General features: G+C 37.8%; 1 protein-coding gene and 1 pseudogene across 1 annotated transcript in view; both read right to left on the bottom strand.

The window, feature by feature from the left end:
- Nucleotides 1-23,790, bottom strand: part of PRUNE2 (prune homolog 2 with BCH domain) — a 272,023-nt gene that overhangs the window by 204,239 nt on the left and 43,994 nt on the right. The window contains exons 2-4 of the mRNA XM_060014603.1: nucleotides 17,610-17,714; nucleotides 13,213-13,415; nucleotides 10,949-11,112 (exon numbers count right to left, since the gene is read on the bottom strand). Coding sequence (XP_059870586.1) covers nucleotides 10,949-11,112; nucleotides 13,213-13,415; nucleotides 17,610-17,714 — 472 coding nt within the window. The remainder of the gene's footprint in view (nucleotides 1-10,948; nucleotides 11,113-13,212; nucleotides 13,416-17,609; nucleotides 17,715-23,790) is intronic.
- Nucleotides 19,835-20,165, bottom strand: LOC132426622 (ER membrane protein complex subunit 6-like; annotated as a pseudogene).

Raw genomic sequence — 23,790 nt, 5'->3', positions numbered from 1 at the left:
ACACAGAATACATTAAGTTTATCTGACAGTCTTCTAACTGCCTTTGAGGTGCAAAAGTAAATCCTCTCCATAGCAAAGGAATTTCATCATCTATAGCATCATCTCTACATTTTGCATATACATATTCAGCATTCAGTAAAAATTACCAAGCATAAAGGAAATATAAACAAATGAATGGAAACTCCAGAGGAAAAAACTCGTGAGAAAAGAATAGAAACAGAATCGGGGGAATAAAAAAATTAGCTGGAGAATTATAGAAGAGAATTAGAATCTATAAATAAAATGTTCAAAAGAAATTTTAAGGCTATACATTTAATAACTGAACAAAAATATCTGTAAACAACAGATTATAGCAAGGAAAAAGTTAGCGAATTGAAAAATATCTTAGAAGAAACTATCCTCACTGACACATGGAGAGAAAAATGGATAAAAATATAGAGATGAGCATAAGAAACATAGGTGACACAGAAAAAAGGTCTAAGATATATGTAATAGGAATTCCCCTTGGAAAGGAGAGAGAAAAATGGGCTGAGACAATATTTGAAAAACAGTGGTCAATCATTTTTCAAAATTAATGAAAGATACTACTCTAATACTCAAGATAAATTATGAACCCAAATAAGAATAAATACAAAGAAAAACACCTCTAGGCACATGACAGTGAAACAGCTAAAAATTACAGAGGGAAAAAGTTTTAAATCAGAGAAAAAGAAATATATTACTGTCAAAGGAACTACAATAAAACTGAGAGCTAATTTCATCTAAAATGATGAAAATCAGAAGACATTGGAATTACAGCTTCAAAGTGCTGATATAAAATAATTGCTGATGTTGAATTCTATACTGAAATATAAGAAAAAAATGAAGGCAAAATAAAGACATTTTCAGAAATATAAACTGGAAGAATTTGTCACAAGAAGAACCCACACTAACAAAACAGTAAAGGCAGAGGGAAATTATTACAGATGGAAGCAAAGAAATGCAGGAAGGAAAGAACACTGGAGAATATAAATATGTGGGTAAGAATAAATCAATATTCACTGTATAAAACATTTATAATATGGAGTTTAAAATATATGTGTAATTAAAATACATTTCAAAAAAATAAAGAAAATCTTAGTAAAAAAATAAAATAAAATAAAATACATTTCAATAGTAACAAATCGCAGAATGAACTAAGTAGAGATAAATTGCTCTAAGGTTCTTGGATGATCAGACAAGTGGCAAAAATATCGATTTACAAGAGATTTTAATGGTATTTTGTAATCTTTATTATAATGCTAAAATAATTTTCTAAAAAAGAATTCATAACTAGTAAGCTAATGGAAGGAAATGTAATAGTAAAAGTTCTTATTTAGTGTAATAGCAGTAAAGAAATGAGAGGAGAAGGGGAAAATGTGAGATAAATAGAAAACAAATAGCAAAATGACAAATTAAACCCAAATGTTAGAGCAATTATATTAATGTAAAGAGACAATTAGTGTTCAGTGGGTATAGAGTTTCAGTGTTGCAAGACAAAAAAGTTCTACAGAGCTGTTGCACAATAATGTGAATATACTTAACACTACTGAACCGTACACTTAAAAATGTTTAAGATGGTAAATCTAACGTTATGTGTTTTTTACCAACAACAAACAAGTAAACAAAGTACTTCCATTAAAAAACAAAAATTATGAACCTGAATTTTAAAAACTACAATAGCAATATACTGTTTACAAGAGCACACCTTAGATATAATGATATTGAAAAACAAAGTAAAGGAATAGAAAAAGATGTAACATTGATATAATATACTATTATTAGATAAAGTAGACTCTGACAAGAAGAATTACTTGAAATTAAGACAAATATGTATTTATTATTAAACATTCAACCATCAGGTAGATACAACAATCTTAAATTTATATGAGCTAATAACATTACCTAATAGCTTCTAAATATGTAAAACAAAAAATTGGCAAAACTGGATGAAGAATGAGATAAAAACACAGTCTCAGTGGGAAATTTTGCACACACATCTCTCAGCAACTCTAAGAACCAGCAGGAAAAAAAATCTGTAAATATGTAGAATATTTGAGCAACATGAGTAACAAAGTTGACCTAATTAACATAAATTGAACATTGTTATCAACAATGACAGACTATACTTTCTTTTCTAATACAAATGAGACATTAACCAAAATTAACTACCTGTTGAGACAAAAAAATCAAGCCTTAACAAATGTCAAAGGATTACAATCACATAGTTATATTCTGTGGCCATAATGAAAATAGTCTAAAAATCAGTAATAAAACAAAACTAGAAAATTTCCAAATGTTTGAAAAATAAACAATGCACTTCTAAATAACTCATGGTAAAAGAAGAAATTACAACATAAATTACAATATATTTTAATTGAATGATAATGAAAATATGACATTTAGATTTGTAAGATGCAACTAAAGCTATGCTCTGAGGAAGTTTTATATCCTCAAAAGCATAAGATGTTAAAAAAAAACTGACAAATTCAATTAAAAAAATGTATAAGGAAGGATATAATAAAGGTAAGAGCAAAACTTAAAGACACAGGAAAGAAACACGTATACAGAAAATAAAACAACAAATTGATACTTTGAAAAGACTAACAGTTTTTTAAAAACTGTTCAAGAAAAAAAGAGAGAGAAGAATGATAGAAGGTATAATTTTCCAGTATTAGGAATGAAACGTGACATACTACAGATTCTAATGACATTAAAAGAGAAGTACAACGTTAATAGATTTTAAATTTTAGAGGAGATGGACATTTCTGGAAAAACTCAACCTGCCAAAACTGGCAGGAAAAGAAATTTAAAATCTGGATGGTTTTGTATTTATTTTAAAATGAATCCATAGTTTAATAGCCATAGTTCCACACATTTAAAAAATACTAATTTTACACAAATTCTTCTGAAGATTAGAAAGAGAAAACACTTCCCAACTTATTTTCTGAATCCAGCATAATCTTCATACCAACACTCAACAGAAACATTACAAGAAAGAAGTAGAGGCAGGTCTCTCTCATAAACGTAGTTGCAAAAAAGTTTTTTAAAGCTAGTCCCAAATCAAATTAGCAATATATAATAGGATATTGTATTGTCACCAAATAGGGATTTCCTAGGAATTAAAGGACAAATTAACATTCCAAAGTTAATTAATATAATTCACCACACTAATAGAAGAGAAAAATCAAATGACCACTTCAGTAGATGTCAAGTAATGAAACTACTTGATAAAATCCAAGATTTAATCATATAAAATCTCAGCCAAGTGGAAATAGAAGACAATTTCCTTAATTTGATGAAGGGCATTTGTAAAAACCAAATAAGGAAAGCAAACATTATATTTAACTGTGAAATATTGAAAGACTTCCACCTCAAATCAGGAATGAGACAAAGATGCCTGCTATTTCTATTTCTATTTAACACTTCAATGTGAATCCTAGCCCAGAGAAATAACACGGGTAAAAGAAGCAAAAGTATAAAGAAAGAAAAGGAAGAAATAAAAACTGACTTCTTCATAGATGGTATGTGTATGAACTTACAAATGAAAATACAAATGAATTATTCATCAATACAAATGAATTAATTAGTAATACAAATATTAATACAAATAAACTTAAAATAGTAAATAAATTTTGCAAGGTTGATGATATAAGGTCAATAATACAACCCTTGTATTTCTATAAACAATCATGAACAATTAGAAAATCAAATTTAAATTAAAAAACTGTATTAGCATCAAAATATAAATATTTAGGGATAAATTTCACAAAAATGTGCCTGGCTTACAGTCAAATCAAGAATCCAATTTCTTCAATTTGGGGATCTTAATTTTAAAATACATAAAAAGGCAGTATTCAGAAATTAATATAACAGATATTGCACTAAACAGAATCCTACACAATAATTCAATGAAAAGAAACTTCTGACATTATAATTAGGTTTACCTTGACAATTAAAAAGGAGAAGATGTTCTGATGTAAGTAGGAAAACAATAACTCAAAACATGGCCACCATACTCTGAGTTGTTTTTACTGCAGAAGAAAGGCTATGGCCCAACTTTATCCAAGAGACTCATCTATAGCAAATTTTTCTACTTCACTTTAGAGATCCATTTAGCGACATACTTAGTTAAATATCAGTATCAGGATGTGGAGCAGCCAAAGGCACCTCTTCGCAAAATCAAACCTATTTTTGGCATAAGAGTTGACTTAACATCCAGCAAATTCAGCAGAACTAAAAAGTACTTAAATCCATATACATGTACCCAAATGCGTCCTAGGTATTCACAGGCCATGGGGGATTAACGACAAGCAACAGAGAAAGCAATTATAATAAAACAGTAACAGGGGCTTCCCTGGTGGTGCAGTGGTTGAGAGTCCACCTGCCGATGCAGGGGACACGGGTTCGTGCCCCGGTCAAGAAGATCCCACATGCCGCGGAGCGGCTAGGACCGTGAGCCATGGCCGCTGAGCCTGCGCGTCCGGAGTCTGTGCTCCGCAACGGGAGAGGCCACAACAGTGAGAGTCCCGCGTACCGATAAAGAAAAAAAATAGTAACAAACATTTCATTCCATTAGAAAAAAAATCAACCACATATTCTTTGTTCAAAAGAATGGAGAAGTGAAGGACCTCTTGCCAAAAGCAACTGCAGTGCATTAATATCAAACATGATCTAATGAAGTCAGAAGTTGTTTGGGGAAAACATTCACCACAGTCAAGGCATATTCTGCATGATAAATTCTTAGCAGAAAAGAAGGGATTTTAAACCTCTTTCCTGTTTCACCTGGGATCATTTTGTTTTTCATACTGAAACAAAAAAAATTAAAGGATGAATAATAGAGAGAGGGAGGGAGGGGGAAGGGAGAAGGAGAAAAAAATAGAAAATGCAACTTAGCTTATATTTCTGCCTGAACAGTGATAAAACGGGAGCATATTATTCAAATGCTTAGTAATCTTTTTTTTAATAGTAATCTTTTTTTAAAATTTTTAAAATTTATTTTTGGCTGCGTTGGGTCTTCGTTTCTGTGCGAGGGTTTTGTCTAGTTGCGGCGAGCGCGAGCCACTCTTCATCGCGGTGCGCGGGCCTCTTCACTATCACGGCCTCTCTTGTTGCGGAGCACAGGCTCCAGACGCGCAGGCTCAGTAGCTGTGGCTCACGGGCCTAGTTGCTCCGTGGCATGTGGGATCTTCCCAGACCAGGGCTTGAACCCGTGTACCCTGCATTAGCAGGCAGATTCTCAACTACTGTGCCACCAGGGAAGCCCCGCTTAGTAATCTTATAAATTTAAAATGTCTGAATTTAAGAATAAAATTTATCTTTATATGGCAAAAGAAATAATTAACACTCTAAGGTTGAGGAAATGTTCTGGTTTTATATCTTGCAGAAAAAATAATTTCTTTCCCCTTCCCCCAACACAGGCCATCCCTCTTCCTAAGCAAAACAGCCGCTTAATTCCTTTTGGACTTTGTAACCATTTTGGGAGATGGATGATTCACTCTTTGGGCAAGAGAGAAAAAAAAAAAAAGAAAAAAAAACTGGCTCTGTTCCTTTCCTATTTTACCTCCTTAAAAGGATCTTTTTGAAGCTGTTAATCTAGGCTACGAAAATAGCAAGCAACAATTCTTTATTAAAGTTCAAATGGAATGACCACCAGAAGGAGAGAGTTGTTTCTTTAAAACCTAGGGCATAGTTTTTCTGCGTCCTAAGCTAAGAACAAGCTGTTATCTGTTTCACTATTCAAGTTGTGGCTCTGTCAAGGCTTTATACACATAAACATGAAAGGCCAGGTGAAGTGTGGTTTTGATGGAAACCTGCCTGGTAATCAGTGGCTGCAGTCTCATCATTGCCAGCTGGTTCTGTGAAGCACACACACACATATGTGGGCACACAAACCCCCAATGCAATGATTCAGCAATTTAACGGACCTTAAATTTGGCAATTACCCTCTAGTAAACATTTTTGCAGGAAATAAAAGAATACAGGTTGAGGAGTCTGGCAGGTCTATAATTGTTTGCTTTTGGTACAAACCCAGGGCATAACCAAACACCAAGTTTAGGCCACCATGACTGTATAATGTGACTTTTAGATAGAACAGGTTGCAGCTTATTTGAAAATGATAACAGTAAAATCTTAGAAGCAGGTAGTAGGAGGGAGAAAGTAGAAAGAGGAGGAGGAGATGAAAAGAAAAGTCAGAAGAAAAGAAAAAAAAGCAAAGAAACAGGAACCACAACAGCAAAAACAGAGATAGGAAGGGGATGAAAAGACACATTTCCAAAAATCAGGGTTACTTATGATCTCACCTGAATGAGCACATTCTTTTCTTAGACAAATAATTTCTTACACAAATAATTAGAAAGTAATCTCCATAAGTAAATCTATGCCTTTTCAGATGAAAGCGATGCTAATGATCTGTATCCTGAAATCTCTAAGTTTGAGGTATGTCCTACTGAAAGACAACAGCAAGACCTAGCTATTGTAAGAAGTATTAATTCAAGAAAACACAAATTATGTCAACGTTGTTAAATCCCCCACAGAGCCTGAACACATATTAGCCATGGCTGGGTCACCTGTTGACATTTATCCATAACTCTCCTGCCAAGGTCCATATGATAGCATGACAGGGGAGATTATTAGATAAACACAGCAGGTTATTTCTACACTGGCAACTTGATACCTACTTCTGATCAGTATACAAATGATCTTTTAGCAGCATCCATAATAATCAGGTTCTATCTCCATATCTGAATATAATATTATCGCATAATGCAAACATTTTGATATACAGCTACAGCAGTGAGTGTAAGACTACAAAAGATTCCAATATGACTGATTTTAAGTATTACTATCCTGTATTTAGAGAAAAACATCAGCATGTATAGAAAAGAGATTTGGAACAGGAAATACGTTTACTAGACAAGATGAAGCTGATTAAAACCATCCCCATATGCTGACTGAGGAGCAGAAAGTGTGTGATGCACTCTGCCCAGTTCCTGTATAAATGCTATTACATATGTAAAAGTTGGAGGATACCTATGACTATTAGGTGTCTTTTCAAGAAGACTGACATAAGGAAAAAACCTTTAGACTTAGATGTTCTTTTAATAAGGAACTGGTATATGTGTTTGTTTTAGTAATAATATGAATTTTACAATTAATTATATTTCTATTTTTTCATTGACTCCAGAAAGCTGTTATTCAAACTTTCAAACAGAACACCACTTTTACTCCTCCAAATTTATTTATTTGTATGTTTCCTGACTCTGACCCTTTTTTCTGTTTTGTTATATTTACATGCATTTTTGTAAACCACTTCAAATATTCTATGGAAGAAGAAAGGACACAAAAAATAAAATAAATAAATAATAGATGAATAGATGATAGATAACTGACCTATGCAAATAGATACTACATTTAATATAAATATAGAGATCTAATAACAATGAGAGTGTATACTATATGAGTCCATCTACATAATATACAAAACAGACAAAAACCAATCTCTAGTGTTATGGGGGACACATAGCGGTGGTAAAATTTAAAGAAAAGCAGGAAAGTGTGCGCCATAAAAATCAGAATATTGGTTACCCTTACTTAGTTAGAGAGGGAGTGAGTGGCGATGGGGAGGGGCACAAAGTGGTCATCTTGTTCTACTTCTTAACCTGGTTAATTGTTAAAAGGGTGTCCCTTTTGTGATATTTCACTGAACTGTATATTTATATTTTTATATTTATGTTTTGTATTCTTTTCTGTGCATGTATTATACTCCATGAAAGGGTTAAACTTATATATATAAAGTGGACAACCAAAAGATGAAGATAAAAACAAACGTTTGCAAAATACGAAAACAAGGATTTCTAAAAGCTAAAAAAGTGGGGGGGGTTATTATTGGAAGAAACAATGTTCAAATTCTGGACATTAAGAATATTGTAGGGGTGGGCTGGAATCAAATGGAAATCACAATATCATAGTACCAATTAAATCAATATAGTCATAAAAACAGAAACTATATAAACAATCTTGCAAAATTCATTTTATGACAGGATTTATTGAGGGTCTATTATATGACAGGCACTGTTCCAGGCACCAAAGATAAGAACAGTGGAACAGTAGGCTCAATCTTTTGCACATTAAGGAACACACAGAAGATTTTTTTTTCAGCCTACCAGGCTAGGAGGCATACTTAGGGTCCTCTCCAAGGACTGAAGGGATCAATATCTTGGCCCACTTGAAATCCACTTACAGCACACCAGTGTGCCTCAGCATGATGGATTTTAGGATATGATCATGAGAATGAAAGGCAAAGAACAACCAAATTGATTAAGTACTTAGTTTGGAGTATATTCAGATTTTTTTTGGCACAAAGTTTATAATAATATATCTTCCATAGAGGCCCAATTATGCTGTTTTTAAAGATTCTTTCAATTCTTGACTGTAAATATTTAACCCTCATGACATCTGGAAACAGACATTTTTCAAAATTCTTTATGGCAGAGGTGTGTGTAGAAATTTGCATTCCTTCAAGACCTAGAAGAATGCATAATACATGTTCTAGACATGTGTGTCAAATTAATGATCATTTTGAGCACCCCAAAGTACAAAATAACATAGCTATTTCCAGAGAAAACTCTTTAGAAAGAATTATGTTATGAAAACAATGAATCCTAAAATTATTTACAGGCACATAAAAAAAGTTCCCTTTAAAACTTCCCTGTAGGTTTGGTGTTAATACATGATTGGAAAACTATAAAATCTAAGGGGTTTTTTTGGTTTTTTTTTTTTTGCGGTACGCGGGCCTCTCACTGTTGTGGCCTCTCCCGTTGCGGAGCCAGGCTCCGGACGCGCAGGCTCCGGACGCGCAGGCTCAGCGGCCATGGCTCACGGGCCCAGCCGCTCCGCGGCATGTGGGATCTTCCCGGACCGGGGCACATACCTGTGTCCCCTGCATCGGCAGGCGGACTCTCAACCACCGCGCCACCAGGGAAGCCCTAAAATCTAAGTTTGAGCTTAGTGAACATAGCAAAATTCGACTTGGTTCCTTTCTTATATTTATTAAAGATTCAAGAGGTTTTAAAAATTGGCCCATTGCCCTTCTCACTCTGAACATTTCAGTTACCTTTTTAAAGTCAAACTCCTCGGATCATAATCCTTCGGTTCCCTTTTGGCCAAACTGTTCAGTGATGTTTCACCTCCCTTCCACGTAATGTATACATGCATATGCACATGAACACACTTTGGTCAAAGGTCCCCAGAGCCCTCTTTCCACTATAATAAGACACCCATGTCTACTGCCTCCCAGGCTTCAGTGACTCTGGCTTCCTCATGGCAGCGTTTGTATTGGCAGTCTTCACAGGTAGAGGCACTCTATCCGTTCAAATTCCAATTTCCAAGCAACAAGGAAGTGATGTCCCTATCCTGCCAGCTTTCCAGTGCCATCTCAAGCCCAAAGTTATGAAAAATATCTGATGATAAGAAAAACCAAGGTCCTTTACCATAGTTCTAATTCTTGGTAGCTTTGAAAACTAAAACTAAGGTAACTAACAAGAGGGTCTGCATCCCTTCTAATTCCCTAAATCTGAATATCATCATTGTTATCATCATCGTCAACAACAAAATCATATCTTTGTTCCAATGTACTGCAGTTTGATATTATTTTATTACTTATAGAAAATCATGATGAACTATTCCTTGACTACATTTCTTTCCTACTAAACAACACTTGTATGTTTTTTGAACAATAAACCAAACTTCTTAGTTTGCAAAATGTTTAAACAGCATATTCTCTAGTGTTTGCCTGCACCACATATTTGCACTGCCAAACAACTTCCTTCTTGGCCGAGATCCCCGATCGCCTTTATTTCCCTTCTGCTCTGTCATAAATAAATGATTGCGCTGACTTAGTTTACTTGAAGGCACAGTTTCCCAGAGAGCAGTTTTACAGATGTCCAGAGCCAGAAAAGTATTTAAAACAGGTTGACTGGGGCCGCTGGTTCTAAGACATTTGTCGGAACTATAAAAGTCTAGGACCTTTTTCTCTCCAAATTCTGGTAGTAGTAGAGGAAGCAAAGGAAAAAGGCCTTAAAAGAGTTGTCACGTATTCTTGGGCTTCTCTTTCCTTTTTTAATTCTTTCAGCCTGTTAATCACTGCTTTTCACTTTCCTATGTCAAATACTTCTGAGAAAAGTCTTTGTCTACCATGTTCAAGACGGATTGCTGGAAGGAGAAAAAAAGCTTTATACAAAACCCCAAACTGCCCTACACAAGATAATATGGAATTTTTGTGGTTAATTTTGTGGCACCAAAGTCAACTGACAATTTCCAGCTTGGAAACCACTTTTTAGAAGAGATGGGCTCCACTGAGGAAGACGAAAGAGAGACGAGGATAATTGACGATGGTGTGCTTAAAGCAGGCTGGTGAAGGTGGAAAACACCACAGGATGGGGGGAGAAGGAGGTGGCAATCTGACCATAAAAGCCCTGCACAATATCACCAAAACGAAGGTGCGTAACTTTGCCATCCAAGCAGTATTATATAAACGAGGCACGTATAAGTACCAGCAGATATTTCCACGTAGGGGTGTGGAATTCTGGCCCATATCCACTCTGTTCCGGAGCAAGAATCACCTCTGGAAGCTGTTAGACGGCCAGAGGAGCTATTCCCGCTCCCCAGCAGAAGTGCAGCAGGTCCATTTAATATGCTGATCTGGTGCAAGAGCAAAGATCCTTCATGCCTGTTTCTAAATGCACATTTTTAATATTCAATATAATGCTACTCTTTAACAAACTCTTTACTCCCTGCCTCTCTGATGAAGCTTCCCGTGGTCTTGAAAGGGATTGTTAACCCAAGAATGGATCGCACTCTTTCTGCATGAGCGAGTCAAGAGACACTCCATTAAGCCTTCCAGTATTTAATAGAAAGAGTCATCTCTCACCTCTGAGCAGATGAGCCAGCTGCTCGGTGATGAGCTCGGGAGCCTCCTGGAGAATCTCTTTCACCACCAGAGAGGAGGAAGACTCTCGGTACTCAAACCCGGCATCGTCCTGCTCAACTGGATTAATGACCTTGACGACTGCTGATTCTAAAGTTTTGTCCTCACTGTAAAGCAAATGGAGGAGAGGAAGAGGAAGGGATATGGCATGTTTTCTTGCTTTTTGGAATTATTTAACCTCTGCTTCCACACAAATGACCTCCTCTTAATAGCCAAATACATATGTAAGTTCACATGACTTATTCTGTGTTATCACATTTCATTTCAACTAATCACCTCCCCAAGAGTCTTAGAAGATCTTCACGCCTTAGTACCTCTTCACACCTCTTGTTTTGCTGTTGGACATAATAATAACAACAATAATAATCATTGTTATACCTAATATTTACTGAGCTTCCACTACAGGTCAGACACTATAATAAATACTTTCAGAGTATTTTCACATTTTATACCATAAAATGACCCTATTCAATGGGTTCTATTAAAATCCCCATTTTACAATGGGGGAAAAAGGCATGAAAAGGTTAAGAAACGTGACTAAAATAACATGGGGAATATAACCAATATTTTGTAAAAACTGCAAATGGAGTGTAACCTTTAAAAATTGTATAAAAAAATAAGATAAAATAAAAGTGACCAAGGTCACATAGCTAGTAAGTAGACTACTTGTATTTAAACCCTATCTAGTTCCAAAGTTCACACATCCAGTTATGGTGCTGGAGGAAAAAATACTACTGGCTTATTTATTTCCACATCATTCTTTTTACATGAGATAGAGCTGGCTTTTATCGAAGGCAGGAAGAAAGATGTGGATAAAACTGTATTCTTTCTGTCTGCCAAAAACCAAAGAATGGCAAATGAAGAAAATGATCTCAATTTGATGTTGAAAAACATCCTATTTCATAAACAATCCAAAAGCCAGACTTCACAATTTCAGTCTCAAAACCAGCACGGTTTCCATTTTAATTGGTTACAAAACTCTCCCTAAGATCTTGACTGAAATACATGTTTCATAGTTCACTCCTTTGGCTTCCTGCATTGTTTTTGTCCACATCTACTTGTGTTATAGTTGGTTTGAAAAAGTTAACACGTAAATTTAGTCAAGCATGAACACTAATAACTGAAGTCAGTCAAATAACCTATGAATAACTCTCAGCCAGTTGTCAACAACTGATTGATAAATATTATTCAAAAGAATTTTGTGTGTTTCAAATAACATGGGGATAAAAACAGCCCACACAGGCAGATTCTTTTCCAAACTCTTTATAACTGAATGAACTGCATGACTGATTCAGCGTATTCATCCCTAAAGATGCTTCCAGAAGGTTAGATTAAAAATTAGATACTTGTACACGTTTTTATTTCATGTATACTAAGATCAGCATCCACTGGTGAATGTCATCAATGATCAGCAAATTGGCAAAGTGTGCAAAAAACTATCATCTCAAACTACTGGGGACTCTTCACTCATTAGCAACAGAGAGCTTATCAGAATAGGACTCTTTGCGATGGGCTGTAAGGTCCTTGAAAGCAGGGAATTTGTCTCATTCCTCTTTATGTACCTGTAGATTCATGTACCAGTTAGCAGCCTCTAAGGACTTATTGAAGGAAGCAGAAGACCCATGTTCTCGTCCAAACTCTTCTACTAACTGCATGTGGTACTTTGGGCAAGTCATTTGCAACACTGGGTTTCAGGTTTCTTGTCCATAAAATAAGGAGTTCAAATTACATGAACTATCAAAAATCCATCCTGCTTTTATAGTATAATGCTATGAATAAATGAGCCAGTGATCCAAGAGCTTTCATAGCCCATGTACATAATTTTCCATTTCACTACTGAGATAAGAATCTTTCAGTTTTACTTAGTGTTTAATTTCAAACTTCATTATACATTTTCCGCAACAATACATAGGACTGTCACATTGCTATAAGAAAGTGTTTGAAATGATTTAAAATTATAATTTTGGTCTATTTTACAAGACTTTCCACTCAAAGATGTCATATTTGAAATGCCAAAGTAAAAACAGAGAACTGGCATAGCCTGAATTTTGACGTAAGAGAAAAAACACATTCCCTTTCCTGTGAATGTCCTTGGCCTTTAATACATCTCCCTAAACTACAAAAATCCTGAACAAGGTAACACTTTGCACAAAAGAACCTTTGTTAAAAGATCAAACCTCCCTCCAGAGCCTCCTGTGAAGCCTTACCTCGCCAGCATGTTGCTGCCAACAAGTGTTAGAGATAACTTCCCTTCATTATTTAGCTGATGCAGATTAATTTCATCTCGGAATATGTGGAATGATTCAGAGATATTTAGCTCTTCTAAAATAAACCTTGTCTCAGTGAAGTAGCTGAATTCAGTTCTTGATATGTTCAGCACGGGCAAACAGAGAACCTCAGGTGGGCTGACCTACCAGGAAAAAAAGTTGACTGAATCACTGACAGCAGCAGGAGGAAAGAATACAACTACATTTTCTCAAACCTGAGGATAACTGGAAGGGGAACCAAGCCTCGCTAAACCACTTGACATTCATAACCAGCTTTTCCTGAACCCAATTAGCAGAGCATTTTCCTTGGGTAAGTGGCCCCTAATTTTTTTTAACCTCTTGTTACTCCACATGAAACTTCTCGCGCCTTTCTTGAAATATTTTATGTCTCTTTGCACCCCTTCCACGACTGAAAAATATACATACACATTCTCTTCTTCATAGGAAACAAATTCACATGTCTTTATGGAATCAGCAGAAAATTAGAATGATTACAGCAGGATAGGTCAAGACTGTGGTGACACAGAAGGCCTATATGACCCATCTATACTGGAAGCCTGCCACTTGGCTCCAGCCCATTGTTTCCATGCAAAAAATTCAGGTCCAGGATAGGTAAATCTTTCAATTACTCAAGAAAAGCTAGAAATCTTGATTTGGGGCTATTATCTGTGATGTTCAATTGTTACAATTAACTTTTTAATTAAAAATACTGTGTAGGAGGGGAATTCCCTGGTGGTCCAGTGGTTAAGACTCCACACTTCCAATGCAGGGGGCATGGGTTCGATCCCTGGTGGGGGAACTAAGATCCCACATGCTGCACCGCAAGGCCAAAAAAAAAAAAATACTGTGTAGGTTAGTGAAAACTCATATGAGCCAAAATCTGGCCCACAGACTAGCAGATTGTGATTTCTATTAATTTCTTGTATTATTTTTTTAAATCTTATGTTAACAAACCTCTTAAAAAAACTGTAGTGACGGGGGAAACAGGAGATGGGTAGACGTTAGAGAATTTCAGATTCACAATAATAAACTTATTTCTCCATAGGAATTTTTAAAATGAAGGTGCTTTTAAAAATGACTATGAGTCTATGGCCATAAACCCTAAATATCGCTGAGAGAATGTGAGGTTTGGGAACACTGAATTTTTGCATAAAGTAAATGGCCTTTGTTCTCTCGTCATCACCAGCTCTGTCACAAGCCTAGTATTTATTACACAGTTTTCACATCTTTATCATCCATCTCCCCTTCCTAGCAGGGATTTTCGTCTTTTTTGTTCAGTTATGTTTCTCAGTGCATAAAATGGTCTGGCACAAAGTAGGTAACACATGTTTGTTGAGTGGAATAAATGAATCACCTACTGCTATGGAATACAAAGCACAAAGCCATTCCAACAAGGTGGGTTTTATTCCACCTGTCAGGCTAATACAGAATCACAATTGTGTAATAATTATTAGCAATTTATGCATAGCAAGTTGTTTTTCTTATTAATTGATAGAGTTATATCTAACTCCTGATACTGAAACCTAAGTCAGGAGCCATGTGGCCTGAGGCTATCCTGGCAGGACCTATTCTGGAGTTGGAGTCAGAAAAACTAGGTTCTAGCCCCAGCCTCTGCTGTGTGACTTTGAGAAAGCTATTTTTCTTTCTGAACCTCAGTTTTCACCATCCATAGAATGGGGCTTACCTACCAGAGTGAAAAGTATTTAAACAGTCAAACATGTGAAGCTGCAAACTCTGTCCTTCTATGTGTTAATACTCTGAGAGGGAGTAGCCAGGTTCTCAGGAAAAATTAAAACGGAGATGCAGACCCATGATAGGGGGCAGGGTCCAGTAAATTAAGAGGAAGACACAGATATTTAACAAATTCCCAGTATGGGACCCATCACTAATTCCATATTGGTCCCCATGCTTAGTAACGAGCCTTAGAAGAGGGAGAAAAGAGGCCTCACATCTCTTTATCTATTTTACTATTACAACTAGTTTTCTCACTCCTTTTGTTGGATGTTATTATATTCATTTAGGACACTGTAGCTGTTGGTGGTGGTGTCATTATTATTATATAATTTCCTTAAGAGTCCATCCCATGGTCAGTCTAAAAACCAGTCTGGTTCAGTCAACTCTATGTTCTCAAGACAAGCAACGCCTTTTTTCTAGAAGTCAAAAAACCCAGTTAAATCATTAATCATTAGAGAGATACAAATCAAAACTACAATGAGATATCTCACACCGGTCAGAATGGCCATCATGAAAAAATCTACAAACAATAAATGCTGGGGAGGGTGTGGAGGAAAGGGAACCCTCTTGCACCGTTGGTGGGAATGTAAATTGATACAGCCACTACGGAGAACAGTATGGAGATTCCTTAAAAAACTAAAAATAAAACTACCATACGACCCAGCAATCCTACTACTGGGCATATACCCTGAGAAAACCATAATTCAAAAAGAGTCATGTACCAAAATATTCACTGCAGCTCTATTTACAAAAGCCAGGACATGGAAGCAACCTAAGTGTCCATCAACAGATGAATGGATAAAGATATGGTACATATATACAATGGAATATTACTCAGCCATAAAAAGAAACAAAATTGAGTTATTTGTAGTGAGGTGGATGGACCTAGAGTGTGTCATACGGAGTGAAGTAAGTCAGAAAGAGAAAAACAAATACCTATGCTAACACATATACATGGAATCTAAAAAAATAATAATAATAATAACGGTCATGAAGAACCTAGGGGCAAGACGGGAATAAAAACACAGACCTACTAGAGGGTGGACTTGGGGATACGGGGAGGGGGGTGGGCTGGGACGAGGGGGGAGGGTGGCATGGACGTGTATACAGTACCGGGCGTGAAGTGGATAGCTGGTGGGAGGCAGCCGCGTGGCGTGGGGAGATCAGCTCGGTGCTTTGTGACTGCCTGGAGGGGTGGGATGGGGCGGAGGGAGGGAGACGGGGGTGGGGGGGGGAGATATGGGGACGTATGTATCTGTGTGACATTCACTTTGTTGTAGAGCAGAGGCTAACGCACCATTGTGGAGCAATTACACTCCAATAAAGAGGTTTAAAAAACAAAAAACAAAAAACCCAGTTAAGGCAGGCAGTGGGGGGAGATAAATTAGGAGTTTGGGATTAACAGATACACATTGCTATATATAAAATAGGTAAATAACAAGGACCTACTGCATAGCACAGGGAATTATACTCAGTATCTTGAAATATTCTATAATGGAAAAGAATCTGAAAATCAAGTGTACAGCAAAGTAACTGAATCGCTTTGCTGTACACTCAAAACTAACACAATATTGTAAATTAACTATACTTCAATAAAAAAATAAATAAGAAAAAATTCAGTTAATAAGATTAGTATTCGATATGCATGTCTTAACACAGGCACATTTCTCTCCTCATACCAATTAATCTCCCTTGTATAGTTTGGCACATTTTAAGATAAATTTGATAGAAAGCCGTATGTAGATATGAGAAGATTTTATCTGGCATTTTTGTCAGCTGCTGACCCAAAGCCATTCTTGCCACCTATAGCTCATTCTGGAAGACTGGGTTCCATGTGAACTTAAATCGTTCTAGATCAGCTATGCATACTCTCAGAGTTAAGGATCCAAACAAAATTGGAATAAAACAAATTTAACTCCAGAAAATTAAAAACTGTGTGAAATTGGGAATAGCACTGAGACACTCATAATGTAATTTTTTAGGCTTTAAGGTGAGCCATTAACATGGGCTGATGAATTTATGGAATGGAAATTTTAAAACAGTTTATTTCAAGAAAGGTCTTTTCCACCTCTGGCCCAAGGGAGATGACTGCAACTGAGAATGACCTTGCTGTGCAAAGTCAGGCTAAAAGGCAAACACAGAATATAGATGTGACATGTAATACCTCTATTACTGAAAATTCCAGCCAGTATGCTCTGTACTTCATGTAATGTTCACACAGGTTATTCTGCACATATTTTTCTACTCCCAAAGGCAAGATTATCCAACAAGGATAGTAAAGGAAAACAAGACATTCTGATCCTTACTTTTGTCAGTTCTCTGAATTTCCATAAAAGTAATCAACTATTATAAAATTTTTAAATTTTTATTTGAAAAAAATTGATCTTATTGAAATAATGTTTTATGCAGAGTCAGTAAAAGTGACTAGAACAATGCCTAACATGTAATAAGTGACCAATAAATATCGATTAATGGATTATAATACATTATTCTCTGCAATAAACCAGAACATGAAAATTTGTTTCCTTGTTTTTCCTGAAAATGTTTGTTTTTAAAAGTTATATCATAATTCAAATAAAAAGCATAATCTTCTTTTCCCTCACCTTGTCTAGAAAGTAAGCATATGTGAAGGCAGAAATGAGAGAATCCAGGTCACACGATTTATGTCCAATAACCACATGGACCTTCTCCAAGCGTTTGCTTCGATTCTGAAACAAATCCAAATAAAACATCACAATTTAACAACAGATTAATATAAAGTGGATATTTTTCAATCTTTTTTAAAGTATGCCTTAGCTATATTCAGACAATTGCAGAAATTCATAAATGTATCATGAAGTTTTATATAAGGACATAAAACTGCACAACATGTTTAACATTCAGAAATGTTCATTCAAATTTTAGTTAATTGTCAGGAACAGAAAATTGTTGGTTCGAAACCTTGGGAGCTTCCTTAGGTGAAATCTGAAACTGGCCCCCATATACAGAAGGCAAGGGGAGATTGAAGAAAGAGGCAGGCCACTCCAGATTGGTAGGTGGCAGGTTCAGTATGCAAGGGAACTTACTTACAAGGCTTGTCTTGGGCGGCCACAAGACAAGTATATCTCCACACCTGCCCACCAGAATCAAAAGTTTATATAGAGGCCTTAACTGGCTTCAGTGACGTGTGGTCTCAACAACGCATTGCTCTCTCGAGGCTGTGTCCTTGAAAATGGTTCCCACTGTGTGATCAGTGGGCAGATTGTACCTTCCAAGGTCAGGGGAGGGGGTGAGGAGCCTCCAGTTGCCAGGGTCTAGCTCTCGGGTCAACTGGCAGTCATGTCCTCTCAATGACCTCCTCCAACAAAAATGTGGTTTTATTAAGATCATCCACAATCTAACTTAATATGAACTGTATCTCTGAGTCATAATTTTTTAGTAAAAGATTATTTTGGTCTAAAGAGCAGTTCCATAGTATTCCATATCACTTCCTTATATAAGAAGTTCCTCTCTCTTTGAGAGACAGTGACTTTTTTCATATGTCCCTGGCGTGCAACACAATTTGGTAGGAATTTATTTTTTCCTGCCACATTTTGGGTGACAGGATATGCTCTCTCTGCATTACATTCTATCAGTTAGCAAATAAAAGTTGTGGTAACACTTTTCTTCCCTCCAGAGAGAGGACTCTGATTAGTATTATTTCTCTAAAAATACAAATCAGTTGCTATTAAAGGGTGTATATTGTCACCTCTCTGTAAGAGAACACATACTATTTTCTTTCCTGGCTAACTCAATACTTCCTTAAAATTCCTTTACAGAAGGCTGACCTCCTTATAAAATACTGAGTTGGAATTGCTAAAGATCTAATCACTTTCAGAAAATTACACAACAAAACTGTCCAATAATGATGTGTAGCCTAAATTGACACCTTTATAGTATGTCAGAGATGATACATATATATACTTCCTCCACTTTTCATCCTTTGTTTTAATTTCTTTTTTTAGGACTGACTAGAAAGCCAACTCAATTATAGTACTGCTCAAAAAACCTACATTAAAAATCCACTGTTCGTGACCACTTCAATAAAAAAGACTTGTTATTCCTTTTTCTACAGAACAAAGGTAAAGGATTTTTTAGTAACTTACTAGGCCTCTTACAATGTGTTGGTATGTATAGGGAACTGCCATATCAGACTCAGAAACTAGTTATTCAACAACCAAGCTGTGGCCCAAGGAACATAATAAAGAAGTAAATCTCGGAGGAGGCTCGGTCAAGAGCCTATCAATGTAGAGAATGACGGCAGGATCAATATTGCAGATGAGTCGTCCAGTATGCAATATTGTTAAATTAAAATAAATGTATATATTTTAAAATATATTGACATCTTGAGCTGTAGTAAAACAACAGGATTTTTTTTTTTTTTTTTTTTTTTTTTTTGCGGTACGCGGGCCTCCCAGTGCTGTGGCCTCTCCCGTTGCGGAGCACAGGCTCCGGACGCGCAGGCTCAGCGGCCATGGCTCACAGGCCCAGCAGCTCTGCGCGTGTGGGATCTTCCCGGACCGGGGCACGAACCAGTGTCCCCTGCATCGGCAGGCGGACTCTCAACCACTGCACCACCAGAGAAGCCCTTTTTTTTTTTTTTTTTTTTTTTTAAGGGTCTCACTTTTCATTTAATCTGAAGAACAGTACAGGTTCTTCGTCTTAAGATATAAATTATTTATAACGTTACAGGACAAGGGGCGACTCCAACAATTTTAAAACTTAGGTAAGTCTACCTGGTGTTAATTTCTGGCAACACTCCTCCCAATCTGTTTTTTGTTTTTTTTTTTAAGTCATCCCTGCCCACGTTTCAGTAGACGTGCCCCATGCCCTAGAGGAACGTCCAGAACAGGACATAGGTGAAGAGGCCTCCATGAGACTCCTGTAAAGAGAGGTCTTCGCGACTTAAAATATTTGTTCCACCTCCTTCCCGCCTTGAGAATTAAGAGCAGGGAGAGCAGGATGGAGGCGAGCAGGTAGAAGATGAAGCCGTAGAGGCCGGTGAGGCCGAGTTTGCCGGCCGTGGCCCCTGACAGCGCCGACACCGAGGTCCGGCAGTAATCCAGGACGGCGCCGTCGCCCCGCACAGCGGCCTCGCTGATGAACGGCGGCCCCTCCCGCTTGGCCACCACAGCGGCCATCGCACCCGCCCGGGCTCGGCCTCTGCTTTCTCGTGGAGCAACGCGGGGCTGCGGAGAGAACCAAGTTACAGGTGGCACCCGGAGCGTGGCGAGTTGGGTTCGCGCCGCCCCTCCCTCTGGGGCTGCGGAGACCTCGCACCCCTCAGTCTCGGACCTTCGAAAGACGCTGAAAAGGCTGAGGGCTCGGGGTTGCTGGCGGCACATCTGCATTTCCCGCCCAGACTCGCCCAGTTACCTGGAACCCGGCGGCGGACGCAATAGCTCGGCGCTCCCTCAGACAGCCCGTGGTAGGGATTCCCACGGCGCCATCTTGCACTCAAACAACAGGATTTTAAAACGTTATAAACTCTCTGAAGATACTTACAACCACTGCCCTTCCATCACCATCTGTAGCTCCCATTCCTTCCTCTCCCAGCTTCCTTCCCTCGAGCTCATAAATTTATAGCTAGCTCACTTGTACTTTCTGAGGATTCGTCGAGGCTCAGTTCTTAACTCTCAAAGCCAGACTGCTTCCCCTGTGCAAGACCGTTAGATATTTTAGAGGTATCTAAAGAAATTTGGCTAAATGGAATTACACTCCATTACAACACAAACAAATGCATTAGGAAATCATATTACTGTAGACTGTTGTTCTTCCGAGAAGCTCGAAGGTCTAAGTAGACATTACCTCATTTCTCCTCCCATATCTCTTGTAAGGCAGACAGGAAGAAGATTAATAACACATTTTATGGGTCAGTAGAGCCTGTGATAGGACCAGGATTGTTCCCAGAACCCATGATCCAGTACAAAGAGCCCTGTCTCTTCTGCCCTTCACCATCCACTCCACAATGCCATAATGACTTCAGCATCCACAGAATGAACAGGCATGGAGATTGAGGGAGAAAGAGAATGTTAAATATGCCTTCTAAATACAGCAAGGCTTCAGAAAATGATAGCATCGAAATGACCCCAAAGCTGACCTATCTGCTTTCTTGTCTAGGTTCAGTAACTCCTAGGCACGGCTCTGCATTCAACACTCAACTTGCAGGAAAGAAGACATGGGGGGAAATAAGAAGACTTGTGTGCCAATTCATTTCACAGCCCAAGCCAATCATTAATCAGAAAAAGAAAGGAGCTAAATAGGATTGTGAAACCAAATATGTTGGACCAATTTTCACAATTTGGGAATCTTCTAAAATTATGATTTATTCATCCTTCTCCATTTAAAGAGAAAAAAGCACGTATCATCTTACAGATCAAGCTGTAGAAGATCCCAGTACAAATCTTGGAGGGTTACTTTTAGTGCCACATGCCCCTCTTCATGCTTTCTTGTTTGTCTTCTGATTCTCCCTTCTTCCCACACATCCAGTTCCCTGAGAGTCATGACTTCTTCTGGCTCCATTTACTGTGTCTACCATCTCCAGTCAATGCCCCAGCCCTCAGGCTCCAACACTATCTTCTCCCCAGCACCCACCTCCATCAAAATGTACCATTCTGGTGCCCATACTATCAGGGATCTATCTGCTCCTCCACTAGCAATTCCAATAGAGAGTCCATGCCAACGAGTACCCTTGGGTTAATGCGTTACCCACCAAGGTAACGTACTTTCATTTTAAAGAGACCTTCCAGAGATTATGCCACAATCTAAAAAGATGACCAGAAATTTCAGCCTGGCTGAAAATGTTGGACAAGAAAAAAGGGACCTCACAACAAGAAGGTACCTTTGGTGACTACCAATCAGCCTTAAAAATAGTAGGCTCAACCTCAAAAAAATCTTAGATGTTCCAAAGTGCCTGGTTTCTACCAAAACCCACTAAGATATAATTAGAGTGTAGCAAAAGTCAGATATCATAGTAACCAGGCCCAGATAGACTCCTGCCTGCTTGGAGGAATAAAACATGAAATTAGTTATATCAATCTTAATATCTATGTCCCTTGATACAGTTCAAATTGGAGTTTAGAGTATTCACAAAGAAACAATTATGCTCAAATAAAAGTGACATATGTACAATTTTATCAATTCAATTAATCATTGTCATTCAACTAATAAAACCCTGTTTGTGCCAGGCATTGCACTAAGTCCTGGGGATACAGCACTGAACCAAACAGACAAAGATCCCAGTCCCCGTGGCACTTTTATTTTAGTGCAAGGAGATATAAAGAACCAGTAATTAGATTATGATGAATGGAAGAGGAGGGTGCCCTGGGATGAGGCTCACTGAGAAGGTGACATTTGAATAAAGACCCGAAGTGAAGAAGTGGGACCTCCAGTTATCTCAGGCCAAGGAAATAGCAGGTGCAAAGGTGAAAGCATGCCCAGGATGTTCAACAAATAATTATTACCTAGTGTATACATTCTCTAAATGTGACTTTGTAAACTCCTAGCCAGGAGTGAATAGATCTGGCAAGGAAATAGCCATCCCCTGGTATTGATACAAGCTCACCAAGGCTTAAGGAATCTCAGGAGACAGAAGATTCGTCGTTACTACCTACACCCAGTACTGAACAAGCCCAACACAAAATGGAATCTTGATAATGGGTTGAAATAGATACTACACTCAATTTATACTATACCCTACACTTCCGAGTAGATGGATAGAATCTTACTATAATCAATGTATAAAAGAAAACATATTGAATATGCCAGTATTCCGGATCACGATTTTAATATGCTTTCAAAGTGTAAATCTATACCTCACTAAAATGAGACTTCTTAATGAAGTTTACTTCTTACCTCTTTTTAAAAGCAGAGAAACACCTAAGCATTCAGATTCATCCGCCCGTGAAAGCAAACTGTACTTGTCAGGCAAAAGCACTTTCAAACACACCCACAGAAAACAGACCTGATCAGAAACAGCCTTGCCGTTAGCTCAGCCTCCTCCGTCAATTTTTTCATAACTCCACCCTCTGAGGAACAAGGCTGCTCCTGCCTGGAACTTTCACATCCGGAGCCCCACAGCTAACTTTTAGTGAACAAGCTCTTGCAATACAGCTATACTATGATTTCTCCATACCCAACCTACCCAACTCTCTTTTCCTAAAAACCCCAGGCAAATGTTTTCAAAAATAATGATTTGAAATGAATTTTGTTTCAAAAATGTTATAGGCAAAGCCTATGAAAGTTGGAGAGTCCCCTTCCTCGCACATTAAAGCAGGGCACATTCCTTAGTCCCTCATCCTTAACCAAAAAGTGAAGACGCGAGAGAAGAAGCTGCTTGAATTTGTCGAATGGTATCTCCAAAGAAACCCAGGCACAGAAAACAGTTGGCAATTGACTTGACTACTTCTAACTCCAAGTCAATGAGGGGTCTTCCTTCCTGAAGGCTGGCTCTGGGTGGCACAGAAAAGGGCCCGGTTCCTCCCCCAGAAAAACCCTGTGAATCTATGGCTGCCATGATTCTAAATCAGTAGACTCACAGGATGGGCAAGAGGAAACCTTACATGCTGCTAATCCCTAGCAATCCCTATGTCCACGCCAGTCACAGTCACCAGGAAAGCCAGGAGTGGGGAGGGGGGGGGTGCATACGGAACCACAGCCAAATGAGCAGCAGGGACAAAGGGAGCTGTGGAGCTGCCCAGAGCAACCTGGTCTTCCAAAGGCGAGAACTATAAGTCTCTGATCAGCTCTGTCGGATATGGATAAAGT

Source organism: Delphinus delphis, chromosome 6, assembly GCF_949987515.2.
Source record: "Delphinus delphis chromosome 6, mDelDel1.2, whole genome shotgun sequence".
In the NCBI taxonomy this organism is placed as follows: domain Eukaryota; kingdom Metazoa; phylum Chordata; class Mammalia; order Artiodactyla; family Delphinidae; genus Delphinus; species Delphinus delphis.
The sequence above is the reverse complement of the archived record's forward strand: the minus strand, read 5'-3'. Positions and strand labels throughout refer to the sequence as shown.